This window comes from Danio aesculapii, chromosome 3 (assembly GCF_903798145.1).
Source record: "Danio aesculapii chromosome 3, fDanAes4.1, whole genome shotgun sequence".
NCBI lineage: Eukaryota > Metazoa > Chordata > Actinopteri > Cypriniformes > Danionidae > Danio > Danio aesculapii.
The window spans coordinates 18,812,020-18,833,862 of NC_079437.1; the positions used below are offsets into that span (position 1 = coordinate 18,812,020).

Below are 21,843 nucleotides of genomic sequence, written 5' to 3' on the forward strand. Positions count from 1 at the left end.
CTCACTTTTTAAATTCCAATCAACTAATCGCTTTAAAAGCAATAAGTTTAAAAAGTAATGTTAACCAAACATTTTTAACAGTGTGATTGCACTTGGTCAACTATTCAAAAGACCTCAAGACTGACCTTTGCCCCCAACCATGATTCGTGTGTCATATGGACGGACTCTGTCATGTAGCATCTTCTTCTGGAAGTTGATAATTGGCTTCAGCATGCTGTCATCCTGGATGTCTGTAGGTGGGATCACAATGCTGCAGTCCATGAAGTCTGCCATGGCATTGTATAGATCCCTCTCATTAGTGGCCAAGTAAGCCTCCAGAGAAAACACCTGTTTGCGGACACAGAGCAGTGATGTTAGATAGCACATTGCTGTTATTGAGTAGTTTTTCTCAGGAATTGTAAATGATTAAGTTAGATTAAATATGTGTACTTTTGATTTCACTTGAGTACATTTTTAGTGCTGTATCGGTACTTTTACTCCACTACTTTCCTTCAACATGCATGTCACTACTTCATTTTTTGCTGTCTATTGTGATTGACTGAGTAGAAAAATCAGTCCTTCGATTCCTGTCCAATAAAATTGCACATTGAAACTAAATCGCATACTGAACAATCTCAAGACATGGGTGCTTTATAAATGCAGCAAACAGCTTGGAATCATTAAAAGTGTTCAAGAAGATGTGCAAAATCTTTACATGAAATGATCGGGAGACTGTTTAGACTGCATGTCACTGATGAGAACGTGACGGATGCCTACTGTTCGATGACTGAAATCACCAAATAGCCTTAATAACTAAATGCACTAGACAATGTTACGTTTTCACACACATGCTTAAATTGCATGTAGTAATGCTCACTACTCTTGAGTACTTTTAAAAAGGCTACTTTTTACTCAAACTTTAAGTAATATTTACAACAGATAATTTTACTCTATTTGTACTACATTTTTGGGCAAGTAATTGTACTTTTACGGGAGAATGATTTTTCAGTACTCTTTCCACCACTGGTACAGAGACATTAGAAGTGCCTGCATCTTCATTCATTTTTCCAAAACATCTTAGTGCCCAATGTGTAGCTGCTCCTCACCCAGTCAGCCATCAGTGCTGCCATGGCTCGGCCGCTCTCATGATAGTCCATGCCGCTGTGACTGGGGCCCACGAGGAAGAAGACAAAACGAACTGGAATGGAAGCTTCCAGAACCCCCTCCATCACCACCGAATCCCGCAGACGGGCAAACGCCACCACTGGTTTCTGGAGGTTCTCCACCACACCTTGAAAGGACAAAGTGGTGTAAAACACAACAGTATGAAATGTGCTGAATAAGCCTTAAATCAGTGCCTTAAGGATTATGCAAGTTCAATTGTACTTTTTGTTCCAAAAATGTACAAGATTTTTGTGTATTTTCACCACAAAACATGAGAAATTAAGCAAATAATGCTAAATCAGACATTTTGGGTCCAAATATATATAAATGTGCCTGCAAAATCCTGATGCTAGACCACAAAACAGTTGTAATTTAGTTGTAATTTATGCATTATCCGAAATTCGAATAAATAAGTTTTCTATTACAGTTTTTTTCAGTGGCTTTGGTGCATTTCTCGCAACACTATTTACATTTGCACAACAGTTAATGCATTTCTCAAAACAATCAGTCATAGGTGCACATCATAGTAACAGTTTCTCATTCCTTCCAACAAATTGCAAATGCTTTTGAACATGCATCAATTGCTTTCATAACTCTCTGCTGTTTTATAACATTATCATTTGCTTATGTCAGTCAAAATTAACTAAACTTGTGAATGCTGAATAGTCATTCCATATAAAACTAAGAGTCCTCATTTCATTACATACAAAAATGTTGAACTAGTTGTTAAAATCTGTCAAGCTAATTTTATTAAAAAAAGAAATCTTTTTTCCTGAAAATGTCTTCTAAATTGAACAATTTCATGAAGATTTACAGACCTACTGTATGTATGTTGTAGATTCAGTTCCAATATGTACTGCAATATTGTTTACAGCTGTGCACAGCTCTACCCAAAGGAAGTTTATGTTTGTTGTAAATAAGGGTGTGTTTATCCTTTTGCACAATGCTGTGAATAAATTAGAGTTGCAAAGAGCATATGCAGTAAAAACGTGAAACATACATATTCAGTGTCTTGTACTCAGATCCCTCACTAAATGCAGTGATGTATAACCTTACTGTAGCTTTCAAATGGCTGTGCAAATAGTATATAGTGCTGTCTTAAGCATTTTCAGGACGTGTCACCAAAATCTGACTTTTTTGCATTGGAACAAAATGTACAGAGTAAACTGTCATAATGAAAACATGACAAAGCCATTTGACTATCTTGTTCATAAACAATGGTGTCAGGACATTTCATCTTGATGACACTGACACTTTCATTGACATCAATACCTGCTTTTGAGGAATGAGCTATCCATTTTGAGCAAGTGACGCGGTTTTGCAGGTTATCAACTAGGTTTTGCAGTTTGTACTAATTGTTTTGAGAAATGCATTAACTGTTGTGCAAATGTAAATTGTATTGTAAGAAATGCACCAAAGCCACTGAGAAAAACTGTAATGTAGTTTATATAGTTATATATTTAAAGTTCGAAATATACAAAATGTCTTCATGTAACATGAGCTTTAATTAATATTGTAGTGATTTTTGCCATTGTTGACAATTTTGACACGTTGTACTTTTGGCAATTATCAAAATATACCAGTCCGACATAAGACCAGGGCCACATATGTGTTATTAAAAAAATTAAAAAATGTAGCCTCACCTGACAAAACCACAGAGCCCTCCACACGGTCAACCTGATCTCGCTGAGGAGGAGGAACAGAACAAATATCAGAACAACTTACTGATGTGGAATAAAGGCAAGATATAACTGGACAAGGTTACACAAAAGGTAAGTGAATATAATATTTTGATACTGAAATTAACTTTTTTTCTTTCTTTTATTAGGAGTCTACATTGAGATTTGAATGTTTTGTTGGCAAAGATTTGGTGTTTAATGATTTTAACAAGCAGGACATCCTGACTTAAAGGAGCAGTTCACCCCAAAATGAAAGTTTACTTACTATTTACCTTCTCTCTTATGTGGTTCCAGCCACTACATGAGTTTCATTTTTCCATTGAACAAAAAATATGATTTTTTGACTGTCAGAATAGAAAAAAACAAATACTATAGAAGTCAATGGCTACCAGTTTCAATCCTATGTGTTGTTCATCAGAAGAAAGAAACCTAAATATGTTTAGAAGAAGTGGAGGATTTAAAAATTTGGTTTAAATATCCCATTAAGATATTTTGGTGGCCCTGCATTAACAGTACTAATCACAAATGTCACCCTAAAACATGAACAAGCCTTAAAAACTGAGGGAAATGAACTGTTTATAAGCTGTACAGGTCTCTACATTCAGTCTTTGGCACTTTTAGTAAAATCTGATTGACTGATGGAAATGTTTCTGTAGGGCAAATACATACATACATACAGACAGACAGACAGACAGACAGACAGACAGATATACAGACAGATATACTGACAGACAGACAGCTATACAGAAAGAAAGAAAGACAGACAGACAGACAGACAGACAGATATACAGAGAGACAGACAGACAGACAGATATACAGAGAGACATACAGATATACAGACAGACAGATATTCAGAGAGACAGACAGACAGACAAATATACAGACAGACAGATATACATAGAGACAGACATACAGACAGACAGACAGACATACATACAAACAAACAGATATACAGAGAGACAGACAGACAGACACAGAGAGACAGACAGACAGATATACAGAGAGACAGAAAGATATACAGACAGACAGACAGATATACAGACAGATATACAGACAGACAGACAGATATACAGACAGACAGACAGATATACAGAGAGACAGACAGACAGATATACAGAGAGACAGACAGATATACAGGCAGACAGATATACAGACAGACAGACTGATATACAGACAGACAGATATACAGACAGACAGACATACAGAGAGACAGATAGACAGACAGATATACAGAGAGACAGACAGACAGATATACAGACAGACAGACAGACAGACAGATATACAGACAGCAAGATATACAGAGAGACAGACAGATATACAGACAGACAGACTGATATACAGACAGACAGATATACAGACAGACATACAGAGAGACAGATAGACAGACAGATATACAGAGAGACAGACAGACAGATATACAGACAGACAGACAGACAGATATACAGACAGCAAGATATACAGAGAGACAGACAGATATACAGAGAGACAGACAGATATACAGACAGACAGACAGACAGATATACAGAGAGACAGACAGATATACAGAGAGATAGACAGACAGATATACAGACAGACAGACAGATATACAGAGAGATAGACAGATATACAGACAGACAGACAGGCAGACAGATATACAGACAGACAGACTGATATACAGACAGATATACAGAGAGACAGACAGACAGACAGATATACAGACAGACAGACAGATATACAAACAGACAGACAGACAGACAGACAGACAGACATACAGACAGACAGATATACAGACAGATATACAGAGAGACAGACAGACAGACAGACAGATATACAGATATACAGAGAGAGCGACAGACAGACACACAGACAGACAGACATACATACCTGTTTGGTGACAGAGAATGTCTGCAGTTCAAGGTCTGCTGAACCAGGAGATACAACAGGCTCCAACTGGCTGTAACAAAGAAACGAGTCATACTAATATTAATATTGACCAACCGTGACTCACAGTTGAGGGCAAAATGATTAGCCCTCCTGTTAAATGTTTGTTCTTTTTCAAATATTTCTCATGTGATATTTAATGGAGCAAGGAATTTTTCACAGTATTTCCTATTATATTTTTTCTTCTGGAGAAAGTCTTGTTTGATTTATTTCGGCTAGAATAAAAGCAGTTTTTAATTTTTTTAAAACCATTTTGAGGTCAACATTAGTAGCCCCCTTAATCAATATTTGTTTTCAATCACCTACACAACAAACCACTGTTATACAATGACTTGCCTAATTATCTAATTAACCTAGTTAAGCCTTTAAATGTCACTTTAAGATGTATAGAAGTGTCTTGAATAATATCTAGTAAAATATTATCTACTGTCATCCCGGCAAAAATAAAAGAAACCAGTTATTAGAAATGAGTTCTTATGTTTAGAAATATGTTGAAAAAAATTCTAATTTAACAGGAGGGCTAATATTTCTGACTTCAACTGTATACGTGTATACCAGTTAATGGGGCTCTCTAGAATAAAAATATAATACTGACAATAAGAAAAAGTGAAATGACTTCCTTCCACACACACCTGCGCTTGCGTTGCAGTATGGTCACGAGAGCATCTCGGTCAGAGGGCCGGATCTCTTTTTTGAGCAGAAGTTGTTCCACCATCTTCTGGCCAATGCTGGATAAACTGCTGTCATCAACATCCAGCAGCACCGCCCCTGATTACAGCCACAGTCAGTCATCACGTTTAATCAGCATCAATGTGAACCAATTTATTAGCATTAATTTACAATAATGTACATTTCTTTACAATAAAGTAACATTTGTCAACAATGTATTAACAGGGTTTCTGCAGGTTTCTTCAAATCAAATGGAAGACTTTTTAAGACCCTTTTAAGATCATTATGAATGAAATCTTAGACTTATACAGGGCTTAACACTTAGGATTTTGTTCTAATGGTCCGGTAACTTTGGTAAATAGTTTTTGTATTATTGGAAGATCATGTAAATGGATGTGTTGCTTTAGTTTTCCTTCCATGATTAGGGAATTTAAATTGGAGTATTTGCTGTAAAAATGTCTAACAGCTGTTGTGAATTGCAACTCTTTGCAATAAAAGTTTTTGAGATGGATTATAGGTGATTGCATGTTAGCCAGATTGTCCATTACTTGGACAGAGGGAAATTAAGAGCTGTTTAAAATGATTTAAGACCAAAAACACAATAATTCTGTGAATTTAAGACTTTTTAAGGCCTAAAATTTAGTTTTTGAAATTTAAGACATTTTAAGACTTCTTAAAACCCAGCGGAAACCCTGATTAAGCAACATGGACTAACAAGATGCAATGTACTTTTACATTCATTCATTTTCCTTCAGCTTAGTCCCCTATTTATCAGGGGCCGCCACAGCAGAATGAACCGCCAACTATAAAGCATATGTTTTAGGCTGCAGATGCCCTTCCAGAAGCAATCCAGTACTAGGAAACCACTTTTACATTATATTTATATTTTTTATTATTATTTTTTTTTACACAAAAGTTATTTGACACATTAAAGTAGACACTTTCTGTGTCAGTAAAGTCAAAGTCTTTTAAATTTCGAGAGTTCACACTTAGCTGATAATTGAATATAAAAGCTTGTTTGGCATGCTGTCCCGGGAGAGAGCCCTGAGCACATAAGATCCTCAAGCCCGGGGCTCCCTCCCGTTGCAAGGCGAGAGTTTGAGCTCAGGTAGATCTCGAGAACTCCCCTGCCATGGTGGCTGAAAAGCAGATAGTAGTTGTTTTTTAAATATATAAGTACTTGGTAGGAGCATGTCTATGGTGTTGATTTGGATTAGTCAAACTTAGGTTGCATGTTTTTGGACGGTGGGAGGAAACCGGTGGACTCGCGTAAAAACCCACGTGAGCACAGGGAGAACATGCAAACTCCACACAGAAACGTCAGCTGGTTTGGTAAAGACTGGAACCAGACACGTTCTTGCTATGAGGCAACAGTGCTAAGTACTGGGCCACCGTGCCACCAATCTAGAAAGGAGGAGTAGGGGTGGAAGGGGATTCTTCAAAACAAAGATAGCAGTGATACGTAACCTAGGGTATTTATAGTAGCTTAGGAATCGTCTGATTGGTGCATTGTAAATTGGATAATGCGGGTCCAGCCGCTAGCAATCATAAGCACGTGATCCTCTCGAAATTAGTTTATGAATAAACTTCACTTAATGTGAAGCAGACAATTTTGCTAATATGTTCTTGTTACTTCACTGTACATTTTAGTTGTTACTTAATGTTAATTTTTTATCTTAAATATGTATTCAAGGGATAGTTCACCCCCCCAAATAAAAAAAAAAAACACATATTCACTGTTTACTCAGCCTTGAGTGTCTGCTTAACACAAAAGAAGATATTTTGAAGAATGCTGAAAATATGCAACCATTGACTTCCATAGTATGAAAAATAAATACCAAGCAAAGTCAATGGTTACAGGCTTTCAGCATTCTTTAAAATATAATCTTAATCTAAGATTAACATGACCCTTTAAATGTAACTTCACGTTAACCTATGCTATGTTGTTAACTGATGATACCTAATGAAATTCAATCATTTCAGTAGAAATTTAAACCATTGTTGCTCACAAGTTCAAAACCAGGTGTTTAGTGGCGAAGCATAAATTAAAAATGTAACTTTATATAAAAAAGGCCTACACTGTGATACTTAAATAGAGGAATTTTATATATAAACCTCAATTAAACTGAATGATATTTTAGTAAGTTTCTTCTGTAAATCTAGGCAAAATGGATAGCGATCATTAATTTTAGGAAATGAATAAAAAAATGACAAATATTAAAGTATAATTATTAATGGAAAAATATTTAAAGCTATATTAGACTTTTATAGTTTGGCATTTTACCTGTGCTCATGACCTTGCGGAGCTGAATGAGGCTTTTGAAGGTGAGGTAGGAGACATGGGACTGGCTCCACTGTCCTGTGGCAGGGCTAAAATTCTCCTCAAAACCCACCCAGCGGCCTGTCTCCTGCCATATTTCACCACGCAGCTCGTTCAGCTCCACGTATGACTGACAAGATGAGCAGAGTTAAGTGTTAATGGTTTGACCGACAGCAGGATTCATTACATATCAAAATTTTAGTTTTTAAATCTTAAAAAAGGGTATTTTGCTCACCAAGTCTGCATTTATGTTATGGAAAATTGTGAAATATTATTACAATCTATCAAAAATTCTTTCTTATTGAATGTAGTTTAACTTTTAATTGATTCAGAGTAAAATTTTCAGCTTTGATGTCTTGTGATCATCCAAAAATCATTCTAATATGCTGATTTACTATTCTATTATGATCAAATATTATTGGTACATGACTTTAATGGTTATAATTCTTATAATTATCAACGTTGAAGCTTTTATTCCTGTTTTAAAAAATAATTTATAAAAACAACATTTAGAATTTATTTAAGTCCCATGTAAATATAAAATTTATAAGAAATAACATTTACATTCATCTTAAAAGGAGTGTAATTACATTTTAATGTTACTTTTAAATGCCATTGTATTACAGTTTCCAGAAAAATATGAAGCAGCCCAATAATAGTAAATGTTTCTTGAAGCTCATCATATTAAAATGATTTCAGAACAGAAGGATCTTGTTACATTCAAGTTGCACTTGTTAAAAATCCAACTTTATATCACAGGAATAAATTCAATTTAAAGCTACAGCCACTAATAAAATATAAATATAATAAAATAAAATAATAATAGTATCATATAATATAAAATTATAATCATATTTGAGAATTCAACAGCTTTTGCAGTTTATATGACCCAAAAAATGCATCCTTGGTGAGTAGAAGAGGGTTGTTTACAAAAAAAAGCAATTATCCCAAACTTTTGAATGGTAATGTACTGCATGTGAGTAAGTGAATGAATGTGTATTACCTCTGCATCTCCTCTCTTTATGGCATTGGTGTTGGTATTTCTAGCGGCTGAATGGGAAAACAGAACATTTGTTTAGGTATGGGTAGTTGATAAAAACAGATATATTAATCTAGAATGAAATCTGATGTTCAAGGGGTCACTAACTTTATCAATGCTTTCAATGTATTTATTTACTGTTTTACATTTTTACTGAACTGTAACTGAAATACAATTTAAGTCAGAATTATTAGCCCCCCTGTTTATTTTTTCCCCAATTTCTGTTTAATGGAGAGAAGATTTTTTCCAACACATTTCTAAACATAATAGTTTAAATAATTCATCTCTAATTTTATTTTATCTTTGCCATGATGACAGTAAATAATATTTGACTAGATATTTTCAAGACACTTCCATACAGCTTAAAGTGACATTTAAAGGCTTAACTAGGTTAATTAGGTTAACTAGGCAGGTTAGGGTAATTAGGCAAGTTATTGTATAATGATGGTTTGTTCTGTAGACGATCGAAAAAAAAATAGCTTAAAGGGGCTAATAATTTTGACCTTAAAATGGTGTTTTAAAAATTAAAAACTGCTTTTATTCAAGCTGAAATTAAACAAATAAGACTTTCTCCAGAAGAAAAAATATTATCAAAAATACTGTGAAAATTTTCTTGGCTTTGTTAAACATCATTTGGGAAATATTTTTAAAAAGAAAAAATAATTCAAAGGGGGTTTAATAATTAATAATTTCAACTGTATATGTTACGGTGTGACAGCAAAAAAAAAAAAAAAACAACTCTTAATATTATACACATTGCATAAATTTTAGAGCAATTTATCTACATTGTTGAACACTTTGCTTAATATATTGCTACTTACTTTATGCGGATCACTTATCTGTTCTATAACTGTGACGCATCTCCTAAATTTTGGTGTGATGTTAGTAATATTTTATTTGTGCAAAGAAATGATAATTACAGTCTTACTTTAAAATATCTCATTTGCTTTTATTCCACACAAAAGAACAGTTGAGCGTGTTGTTAATTTTTACATCTTCCAAGGTAAATATATTATTCACAAACAGAAAGGTGTGAAATGTATACTACAATACTATTTATTTTCAGTAAAAATGGAAACTTTGAGAAAGCCTCTTCTGCAAATTAATAACAAAAACAATGTCTTGCTGTTAGATTTCATGGAGGATTTTTTTCTTCTGGTACTGATTCCCCGTTGAAATTTTTGACCTGTTCCCATGGAATAAGGTAGTTATTTGTCTATTAATAAATTTTATTTACTGTTCAGTGTTTTAATTCTATGTTATATTGTATTTTTTTATTATTATTACATAATATTATTATATTTACTTTATATTCATTAAAAATTTTGTTGATTTTTTTCATTTATTCTAATGCTCACGGATGTATTTTTAGTCTGACTTTGTTTATATTTCATGTAACATCCAATTACTTATAATAAAATATTAAAATACTAGATAGAATATACTAGATAGTTTTCAAGATACTAAAGTGCAATTTTAAGGTTTAACTACACTGTAAAAAATAATACCCTATATTTACTCAGTAAAATTTAGGTAACAAATTACAAGCAATATTACTAATTAAATTCAACAAGTATGTATTGCGCAAGAAAATGATCCAAAGAAGGTTCAATCTGATTCAATCTCACACGAGTACTGAACAGAATCAGTGCAAATCACATTGCAATATTGTTTTTTCTTTGCCAGTGAAAATATTACATATATCTGACATTAACAATAAGAATACAGCTTGTTTAGAGTATTTTAAGAATGATTATTTTTTAGTTTGTATAATCAGAATCCATTTTGCACCAACTGAGGGCAATGGCGGAATCGACAACTCATACAATAATCAAATATAGCTCTTGATGTATCATGAAACAAAGTTAACAGTTGTTCATGTGAGAATATAGTTGTTTAAAACTCAAATCTGCGGTTTATTTATAAGGATGGCGCGTATTTTAAAATGTCCTTTGACAATTATGGAGATGTCCATCTTCAGGTCATGACGGGCTTTCATCAATCGTGTATCAGGCGAGGGCAGCCTTTCCTCGGCTAGACATACTGACATTTAAAAATGTTTACTTTAATCCCGTTGGATTTAGTCAATATTTTCTCTTTTTGAAATTATTTAAAAATAATAGCTAAATTCTTATAATAAAATTGATAAATTTTATTACAGACATTAAGTAATTTCAAAGCAAAAAAAGACCTAAAACCAGGAAATTAATTTTATTAAATAAAGTGTACATATTAATATTAATGAAATCTACAAGGCCACAGAATTACTTTTTACATTGAAGGTTAATTAGGCATGTTAGGGCAATTAGGCAAGTCATTGTATAACAGTGGTTTATTCTGTAGACAATCAAAAATATTACTTAAGAAAGCTAATAATATTGACTCTAAACTGTTTTTTTTTTTTATTATTAAAAACTGCTTTTATTCTAGCAAAAATGAAACAAATAAGATTTTTTCCAGAAGAAAAAATATTATAGGAAATACTGTGAAAAATTCCTTGCTCTGTTAAACATTTGGGAAATATTTTGAAAAAATTAAATTAAAAAAACAAAATCACAGGAGAGCTAATAATTTTGACTGATTTCGACTGATATAAACCCACCCTCTAGGTCTCTATTGAAGGTGAAGGTCTGCGGCTGCTCCTCGTTCTGCTGTCTGACCTGTTCTAGATCGTAGCTGCCTTTGTGTGCCGCGGGCGTCCTGCAGAGGGAGACAGAGAGCAGAAACTACAGCACACAGCAGGCTGAAGACCCGCCTGTTCAGCTCCACACACTCACCAGATCTTACGCACCAAAGGCCAGCCTGAGCTCCGTCCCCTTACAAAGCGACTCAAGCCAATCCTGACACAAGAAACATAAGCCTCACTCTGTCCAGCCCTCGCACTGCCCTGCTCGGCCACAAGGGGGCCACATTTACTGTCTGTGAGCCTGACCTACTGTAATGCGGATACAATCATTTCTGGAGGCAAAATCATTCATCACCTTAGTAAAATTCAGTTTGAAAGCGCACCAGACCATAAAAACTCATGATTTATTCTTCTTCATATATTCTGAACAAGATTTTGAAAAGATGAAGAGATCAGATGCACTGTGAAAAGGCTGTTTCCACACAATTCCTTCATATTGTCCCAACACAAATCGATTAAATTAACTTGGTTTTTACAAATTTAAGTGGGTTGAACATAAGATAATTAAGTTGTCCCAAAAAAACTCAAGAATTATGTTGATTCAGTTCATTTTAAATAAGTGTTTTGATCAGTTTAAGTTTAGGGTCAGTCATTTCACTTAAATGGCATACGAATAAGACATTTTAATAACTTAAAAGCAACTGTTTCAATCCCATTTTAGCAAAATTACTGAATCTAAACAAAGGAAAATGAAGGATGCCTGATAAAAACAATCTTCAGGACTCTTCAGATGTAACAATTAAAACATTTTTTATTTTATTTTACATTTTGTTTAACATTTTACAATCTTTAGTATTGTAATTTGGAACATGGGTGTTTATGGAGTACTTCTGGGGGTCAAAAATACTTATTGAAAAAAATAATGAAGATATATCAGTGTAAAACTAACCAACAGTCAACCAAAACCAAATGCATTTTCCCCTACATTTCTAAGTACATGTTGGTTTAAAAGAAATGTAGCTAGTAATGCTGTATCAATGTTGTTTTGGTTGAAATAAAAATAAAGGCTTTTTAAATGTTGAATTTAATCCTCAAATGAATGAATTGAGATATTTCAAAGAATGTCCAATTAAAAATAGGTGGTAAGACTTTATTTTGATTGTCCCTATTGCACATTTTGTTGACTAAAATTTGCATTGCAACTACATGCCAATTACTTCTCATCTGAGCATTAGTAGACTCCTTGCTTAATATCTGCTGATACTGCTCCTTCAACAGACATTTAACTGACTATAGGAAACTTTGCAAGTACATGTCAACCTAAACTAACCCTAACCTAACAGTCTACTTATAATCTATTGAGAATTAGTTGGCATGAAAATGCAATGTAACTTAAAACCATTAAAATAAAGTGATACCACAGGGGTAAGTGCAGGAATACCATGGTAAAAGCAGGGTGACATTCAAATAGCTGATTCATATTCAATCATTAATTTAGAAGTTGCTGATCAGATAAAATGTGGTTTTAAAAAAAGATTAAACTAGTTATTATTATTTTATGAAATTACTTTTGGGACATCACAACGCAGTATACAGATTTGACAGATTCAGATACTTTTTTCTCAGATGACAGATTAATTTGGCTCACAAATAACTGATAAATTTTAAAAATCATTAAGTAATTATCATTACAAACAGCACAACAATGGCAAATCACCATTTTAAAAATGTGCATCACCTACAATACTGTAATGTGAAAGATCTCACTCTTATTTCAAGGTGACAAAATTGATGATAAATGCCGATAAATGCCGGCATAATCTATCTTGTCGAAAAAAGAAAAGGAAAAAAAAAACACATTTCTTCTACACATTTAAGATAATAATTTGGCCAGTCTTAAGCTGCTGCTTTATTAGTGCTGCTTTTCTATCAGTGTATGATAAGCATTTCCATACACTATAATATATATATATATATATATATATATATATATATATATATATATATATATATATATATATATATATATATATATATATAATTTTTTTTTTTTTTTTTAAATAATGAAGCACATTTTACAAAAACTAGTTGTAAAGTAGCCCTTTTTTTCAAGAAAATAACATTTTCAATTATTGTTAACCAAGCATTTCATGTTTAATTCAAAATGCTACTCACTATTTGTGCTTTGTAAAATAAAAAAATGTCTAAAGGTGTAAATGTGTAATCAGTTTCTCTACAGTTTTTCTGTGTTCCTATGTGTGATACTCACAAGGTGAATGGAGAGGGCAGAGGTGACTCACTGTCCTCATAGGACATGTCATTGTCCTGTATGGATAAACGTAATGCATAAACGTAATGACCTATAACACATCAACTAGTTTATGCGACATGAGATGATGTGCTCACCCCATCAAATGAAACAGCTTCCATCATCGACTTCTCTCTGTCCCTGATACTTCAGAAAGTCTCGCACATAACCTAAAAAATCACACACAGTAAGAAAAATAACACAGTCATATTGCTTATCATTTATTCACTAAAGTGTTAAATTAACAATATTGAAATTATGTATTATTTTATGAAAATATGCAGTGTTTTATACTCTCTGCATCTTCGATTAGTTCTTTTTGGTAATAAAAGAAAACACTATTTGGAAAACTGGAATATACAGACTTAGAAAAGCTGGTAAATTGTATAAAATAAACTGATTTACTGCTGTAAGAAATGTAGTACATGTTTTGGTCAAAGATGAGACATCCCATTAAATTGACTGTCACATTAAATAAAAAAAGTGACTTTATAAACACAGAACGTGTCTACTTTAATCTTTCAAATAACTTTTGTGTGAATAAAACGTCAAAATAATAATGTAATGTATAATAATGTTAAATAATTTGTAAAATAATAACAATTTTATGTACCAATATATGTAACAACATATTTATTCTGACCCGACCTTTTCCAAACTTAGGTAAAATGATGATTATCTTATATTGAAGTGTTAAATTAACCTGACATTACCATATACAGTTGAAGACAAAGTTATTAGTGAATTTTAAATTCTTTTTCAAATATTTTCCAAGTGATGTTTAATGGACCAGGGACATTTTTCATTGCATTTACTATAATATTTGAATTAGTTATTTATTTATTTATTTATTTACTTTAGGCTGGAATAGAAAAAAAAGAAAAAAAGGAAAAAAACTGTATAGACAATAGAATAAATAGAGAAAAAACTATTTAGACGATAGAATAAATAGCGAAAAAAACTGCTTAGCCCCCTTAAAAATAAGGGTCTTGTCTTTTGATTGGCTACAGAACAAACCACTGTTGTCCAATGACTTGTCTAACTAACCTAGTTAAGCCTTTAAAAGGTCTGCAAAATAAATGCACTGTAAAAAAATTGGGTTGTACACAATCAATTTGTGTTGGGACAACATAAAGGAATTGAGTTACCACATTAGTTTTTACAAATTTAACTGGGATTGAATATAAAACAATTAAGTTGTCACAAAAAACTCAAGAATTGTGTTGTTTCAGCTCATTTTAAAATAAGTAGTTTGAACAAGCAGCAAAGTCATTTTTTGAGTGTGGTAAAATAATTGTTTACTGCCATCATGACAAAAGAAATAAGCTATTAGAAATTGGTCATTATGGCTATTTTGTCATAAAAATTAAGAAATGTATGAAAAATAATAAAAGAAATTCAAAGGAAAGCTCATGATTTAGTCTTTAACTTAATGAATCTGAAAAAGCGTTTCATGCTCTGTGTGTATTTGATTGGTTCATTTAGGTTATAAGAGTCAAGAGTCTGATCACAGGAATTAACTGAGGTCTCAGTTTTGGTGTTTTTCAGAGCCTGAAGACTGTGGCCCACCCTGAGCCAGCTCAAGGGCGTGAAGAGCCACAGACAATTATCTGAAGACTGAACTTCTATATGGTGCGATAAGGACTCTTGTGTCCCTCATGTACAGAGGCAGATAGAGAGAAAAACAGCCTTGGCGCTTCAAACCACACTCAGAAACTTTGACACAATGATAAAAGGCGGTAAACGTTCACTGACAGAAAAATGTATTCATGTAAATGTACTACTTTTAATGAATTGTAAAATTAGCTCAAGTGTGCTTAAGTTAATTGCCATTGGCTGATTTGTGCAAAACCTTGTGATAAATCCACAGTTTAAAAGACTTCAGCCCAGACTGTACTGTGTTTTTGAAGACATTTTCTGCATTGACTGATTTACATCCTTTCCCATATTTCGAATTATGCCATTTTTATAGCTGAAATATCAGTGAGCGTACCAAGAATGCAACAGTAATGATCAAGGATCATTATCGTGTTTATTGCCGATTCATTTTTCGTTTATTTTAGTAGAGAGAGAAGGAAACACTGCAGCATGTTACTTCGATATGCTAATATGCCACTCGTAACGTTTTATACATTGGAGAAAGTCACTCAATAGACCGAAACGTGCACTAGTATGAACTATTACACAACACATAAGCCATGACATGCATGTTTCAACGCTGATTTTCAGAAAGAATACCATTATTACTCTTTAGATTTACATGCAACTCTAAACATTGTCATTTAGACTGTCATCCTGTCATGACTGGAAAACGCTGTTCACTCCACAACTGGTTTAACACACCCACACTGTAAAACCCAACAGTCAACTTTATCAAATGAAATGAGTATAGTTAACTCAAAATTGATTGAAAGTTAATTGTACTCATTTGAAAAGAGTTTTGAACTCAGTGTTGAAGGTAATGCGCTAATTTAATACCTCATTACTTCAATTTAAATGGAGTTAGTTCACAGTGCACATCTAAATTAGTTTTTTAACTCAAATGGTTTGTTGCAATCAGTTTCCTCAAACGGTTTGAGTTGCCTTAACTTATTGGGTTTTACAGTTCTCAGTTGGTTTGAGTTCTCTTCATTTAAAGGGTTTTACTGTGCTCAAATTGCTTCGTTTGCTCAAATGGATTAAGTTCACAGTACTCATTTGGATTAGTTTTTTTTTTAACTTAAATGGTTTGCTGCAATCGGTTTCCTCAAACGGTTTGAGTTACCTTAACTTTTTGGGTTTTACAGTGCAGTATATGTTTTTATAATGAATGAGACATTGTATTTTGGTGCCTGAATCACAAATGTGACTTTACAAAGACAGAAAACATATTAAATGCCAGTAAAGTGTTTAGAGTCTCAAATTTCTTTTTAAACAAAATATTGTGAAATAATGTTCAATTGTCATAGTTTAAATGGATTTATGTACAAATGAAACAACATACAAATTATTATCTGCACTTATTTATAAATATTAAAAATAATAAGTCACCATTTGAAATATTACAACATTTGGATTGATTAAAAAAACTAAAACGAGTAAAACTAGTTGATAGTGGGAAAGTATAAACTAATGTTTCACTAAATAACATACAAAGGGGTGTCTTCAGTATATCATGCAAAAAAAAACAAAAAACAAAAAAAAAACTGCATGACAGTCATTATTTTTTGCTAAAAACATATTAACAAGAAACTAAAATAAGAATAAAATCTAATATACTGAAAATCCTGAATTACACTTTTGCTTTAGATCCATTTAAAAAAAAACAACAGGGCTAAAATTTGTAATAAAAACAAACAGGTTTTAGACTTAATTTATCTTCCTACAATAAAATGATGTATAAATTACTGCTACAATGACCTATGACATCTGTCCTGCTTTTATTTGGACCTTTATACACGTGTCCCCCTGTTCACAAGTGACCTCTGTCCCATTATAACCAACTTTCTTCATTCAGACCTTCTCATAAACACAGAATTTGTCAGTTTCTCACTCTTACCTGAGCCCAGGTGGTCCTGGCGGGTCTCTGTGCTGGGTTTCCACGTCTTCAAGTCGAGTGCCAACTCAAGACTGACCTCGGACCGATTCTGAAGGCATGGGTGGGTTAATGGAAAGCTAATGGAAAAAAGAGTTAAAGACGTAAAAAACAAGTCACGTAGTGCGCGGCAACCCGAAACACGGCGGCTTGCGTAGAGCACCCAGGGGTGGAAGAGATTGATAAGAGCCCCTTCATCAGAGAAACTGCCTTATCGATGGGGCCACCTGACAGCAGGAATACCCCAACCCTAAAACCACTCCCAAACACTGTCAGCCGGACATAGAAAGAGACCGTTTGAGGCCTATATCGAACACTCTGAGAAATAAAAGGTACAACCAGAGTCACTGTTGCTTTTGTACTTTTTAGGTCTGATATGTAGACTTCAGGTACTAATATGTTTTTTTTAACGTATTCCATTTTGAACCCATCATTGTATCTATTTATTTACTTGTATAAAAGTTTGCAAATAAATAAATATATATATATATATATATATAAAATCTAACAAAATAACTTACAATAATGGTTGAAAAATTAGTAGCCCAAATTTATTTGTTAGGGAAAAACATTAAATACAATTTTTAAAAATAGCAAAAATCAATGGAAACAAAAAAATATATATAATTTGGTTGAAATGTTGTAGTTCGTAAATTTTTTTGCAATATTTTGCATGAATTTAATTGTATTATCTTTCCATTTCTAAAGATGTTTGGTGACAAATATTATTTTAATAAATATATCTGTTTAATAAATCTTTTTGGTTTCAATGCACCAAAATACATTACCCATATTCACTGAGAAATGAATAAAAATAAAAATTTTCAAAATGGGGTGAACTCAATTATGCTGAGCACTGTATATATATATATATATATATATATATATATATATATATATATATATATATATATATATATATATATATATATATATATATATATATATATATATATATATATATATATATAAGGCCGACACGGTGGCGCAATGGTTAGCAGCATTGCCTCACAGCAAGAAGATCGCTGGTTAGAGTCCCGACTGGGTCAGTTGGTATTTCTGTGTGGAGTTTGCATGTTCTCCCCGTGTTGGCATGAGTTTCCTCCGGGTGCTCCTTTTTCCCCTCACAGACATACATTACAGGTGAATTGAATAAATTAAATTGGCTGTAGTGTATGTGTGTGAATGAGTGTGTGTAGATGTTTCCCAGTACTGGATTGCAGGTGGAAGGGCATCCGTTGTGTAAAACATAGGCTGGAATTGTTGGAGGTTCATTCCGCTGTGGTGACCTCTGATGAATAAAGGGACTAAGTCGAAGGAAAATGAATGAATGTTTTTACAAATTTTTTTTTCACTTTTAATATTAGTTTCAGTAATACACTGAAAAAAATTATTAATTGGATTTATTACATTTGTTTTAAGTTAAGTGGTTACAAACCATTTATATGAGCTGAATTTTAACAAACAAATTAAACTAGATTTTTTTGTGTAAATTCAAAATTGTTTAAATGTTTGCAACCACTTACCTTAAAAGCAAATGAGTAAATCCAATGAATCGTTTTTTCAGTGCACTACATTGAATAATATGCAAATGTTTAGATAATTTATGTTTAATACAATTTGAAAAGCAATGTTTTCTTTCTTTTAGTGGATGTATTATACACTCAAAAAACAATGTTTGTTGTTTGCTCAAACTACTTATTTAAAAATGAGCTGGAACAACACAATTCTTAACGTTTATTTGGGGGACAACTTAATTTTATGTTCCATCCACTTAAATTTGTTAAAAACTAATAAGCTACTTAATTCCTTCATGTTTCCCACAAATCGAATGTGTGGAAACCATACATTTTTTACAGTGTATGACAGAACTGCTGTAGCTTTGTTTGTTGTTCCAATTGGATTTGCATTGCAAACCTATTAACTAAACAGGTATTATCATTATTTTTTATGTGTAAGCTTTTCAGGTTAGTGTGACTTCACCAATGTTCTTGAAGCAACATTTACGTTCATCTCCGAATAACATTCCAATCAGCCAATTAGATTTGTTGAGATATGTTTACAGTTCATGTTAAATTTAGGCTTACAGTTATGGTTATGTGATTCTAAATGTGATTGCTATGTAACTATTAATTCCTTCTGGTTTGGGGAATAATTTACAGTTAGGGTTAGGCTTAGGGGTAGGGCTGGGTTACAATTTTGAACAGGAATGATGTTCCAGGATCAAAGTTGATGTTAATTCAAGATTGCATTATACTTAGCAAAATCACACCGATCAGGTTTTTAGCTTCTATACTCTCAAAATCATTCTGCATAAATCCACAGATTTATTTCTGTACAGAATTTTTACATTTTAATTCTGTCTGGCCCTGCTAATATGCAAGTTATTTACTGTATGGTGGGTGGGTTTTTGCAAAGTAGAATGTGATCTTGGATTAACATCTATTCATATCCTGGAACATCATTTCTGTTCAAAAATATACCTAATTCCAGCCCCTAAACTCAAGTGTAAATTATTGCCAAAATCAGAGATTAATAGCTGAATAACAATGATGTAGGAGCACATTAGCTTAAGCCTAAACTTCACATAAACTGTAAACCTATCCCTTAAATCTGATTGGGTGATTGGAATGTTGTTCCAGGATCATCATAGACTCAGGAACATGTACATGAAGACATCATGCTGTCCTAATTGCTGACGGGCCATTTACATTCAAGAACATAATGCATTTGTGAAATGGAGATGCGGTTATAAAGTAAGGCGAACCTCGGCATTATTTTTTTACATTTCAACAGATTCAGCAGGCCAGAGTCTTCTTCAAAATCACTTCTACAACAGTAACCACACTTAAATCATGGCTCATTTGTTGTATTTTGACATTTCTCAGGTTTTTTCCCGCTTAAATTTTTAATGTGGACTTATTTATTATTATTTTGTGTAGTGATATTAAACTCTAATTAAGTAAAGACCTGTCTCAAGCTACTTTAGCTGTGCATTTATATGAAAAAAAACATTACATTTTCAGAATGTTCATCATCCAATCAGAATCACGCATTCAACAGCCCTATAAATAAGTTGCGGTTATACTTTACACTTTTACATTATAGTGGTTATTTTAAGGTACAGTTCTCGCTATACTAACAAACCTTTTAGTTCAATAAATTAATTACCAGTTATTAGGGTTATAGTTGGGTTTATGTATTGGGTAGGATTAAGGATGCAGAATAATATCATATTTTATAAATAATAAGGATATTGGTACTTCAACTAAAGTGTTACTGAAGTAGCTTGATGGACACTTGCATACAAATGTCTACCTTTTTAAAAGGCATCATCCCAGTGACTTTTCTAAGATTGTTTAGACTCAGTTAGTTGTATTAGTTAGTCTTCATTAGACCGACTTAAGAAAATGATGAGTTCAAGTCAGTTCTGAACTTAAATGCAAGCAACTGAGGTTAGGAGGGATCTGCAAAATCAATACGAGTAAAAGTGGCACTCCCAGGAAATATTCAGCCTGGATAAAGGCCAAATTCTGGCTCTATGAGAGTGAGAGAGAGTGAGAGAGAGAGAGAAAGAGAGAGAGGGGGGAAGGTGTACTGTATATGAAGTATTAATGTTAAAGGCTAAAATTAATCAGTAAAGCAACATCTTGCCTTCTGACATCAGACGGTGTAAGTTTGGGATTTCCTTCACGTGGGGAAACGGTAGACACCCCTCCGAAGGTGTCTGGGGGGCGTTTGAAGGGGTTTCCCCCTCCACGGCCCTCACATCGGTTTGATATGCCACTTTTTTCCACTGAGTCACGGAAACACTGCTGCCCCTTCAGCCAATGAGAGTGCTTTAAGTCCTGTCAACAAATAAAATTCTGTTTTTAAAAAATGTACTGTAATAAACAGTGCCTGTAGTTTGTGATTCATGGTTTTATTTACACTGTAAAACCCCAAAAGTTAAGGTAACTCAAACCATTTGAGAAAACCGATTGCAACAAACAATTTAAGTTCAAAAACTAATCCTAATGAGTACTGTGAACTTAATCTATTTGAGTAAACTAAGCAATTTGAACACAGTAAACCCAATAAATGAAGAAAACTCAAACCAACTGAGAACTGTAAAACCTAGTAAGTTAAGGCAACTCAAACCGTTTGAGGAAACTGATTGCTACAAACCATTGGAGTTAAAAAACTAATTTAGATGCACTGTGAACTTACTCCATTTAAATTGAAGTAATGAGGTATTTAATTAACTCATTACCTTCAACACTGAGCTCAAAACTCTTTTCAAATGAGTAGAATTAACTTTCAGTCAATTTTGAGTTAACTACACTCATTTCTATTTGACAAAGTTGACTGTTGGGTTTTACAGTGTCTAATTTAAAATTGCATTATGGGAACTTGATCTTGTTTAAATGTGAACAAAATGACCTTTTCTGATATTTTTGTGTAGTTTGAAATTATACATCATCTTATTTTGTTCATGCAAATCATGGTAAAACTAGGTGACGAGCTTCCAGTACACTATAAATCCCAATAAGCTGAGGTAACCCAAACCATTTGAGGAAATCGAG

The 21,843-nt window shown here is 33.1% G+C and overlaps 1 protein-coding gene across 1 annotated transcript in view; it reads right to left on the minus strand.

Moving 5' to 3' along the window:
* The window catches only part of slc4a1a (solute carrier family 4 member 1a (Diego blood group)), a 31,208-nt gene extending 13,780 nt beyond the window's left edge, over positions 1-17,428 (minus strand). The window contains exons 1-11 of the mRNA XM_056453323.1: positions 17,243-17,428; positions 13,803-13,874; positions 13,666-13,721; positions 11,373-11,470; positions 8,735-8,781; positions 7,696-7,861; positions 5,375-5,510; positions 4,686-4,755; positions 2,787-2,829; positions 1,086-1,270; positions 126-327 (exon numbers count right to left, since the gene is read on the minus strand). Of these exons, the coding sequence (XP_056309298.1) occupies positions 126-327; positions 1,086-1,270; positions 2,787-2,829; positions 4,686-4,755; positions 5,375-5,510; positions 7,696-7,861; positions 8,735-8,781; positions 11,373-11,470; positions 13,666-13,721; positions 13,803-13,829 (1,030 nt within the window). The 5' untranslated portion in view covers positions 13,830-13,874; positions 17,243-17,428. The remainder of the gene's footprint in view (positions 1-125; positions 328-1,085; positions 1,271-2,786; positions 2,830-4,685; positions 4,756-5,374; positions 5,511-7,695; positions 7,862-8,734; positions 8,782-11,372; positions 11,471-13,665; positions 13,722-13,802; positions 13,875-17,242) is intronic.
* Positions 17,429-21,843: the final 4,415 nt, after the last annotated feature.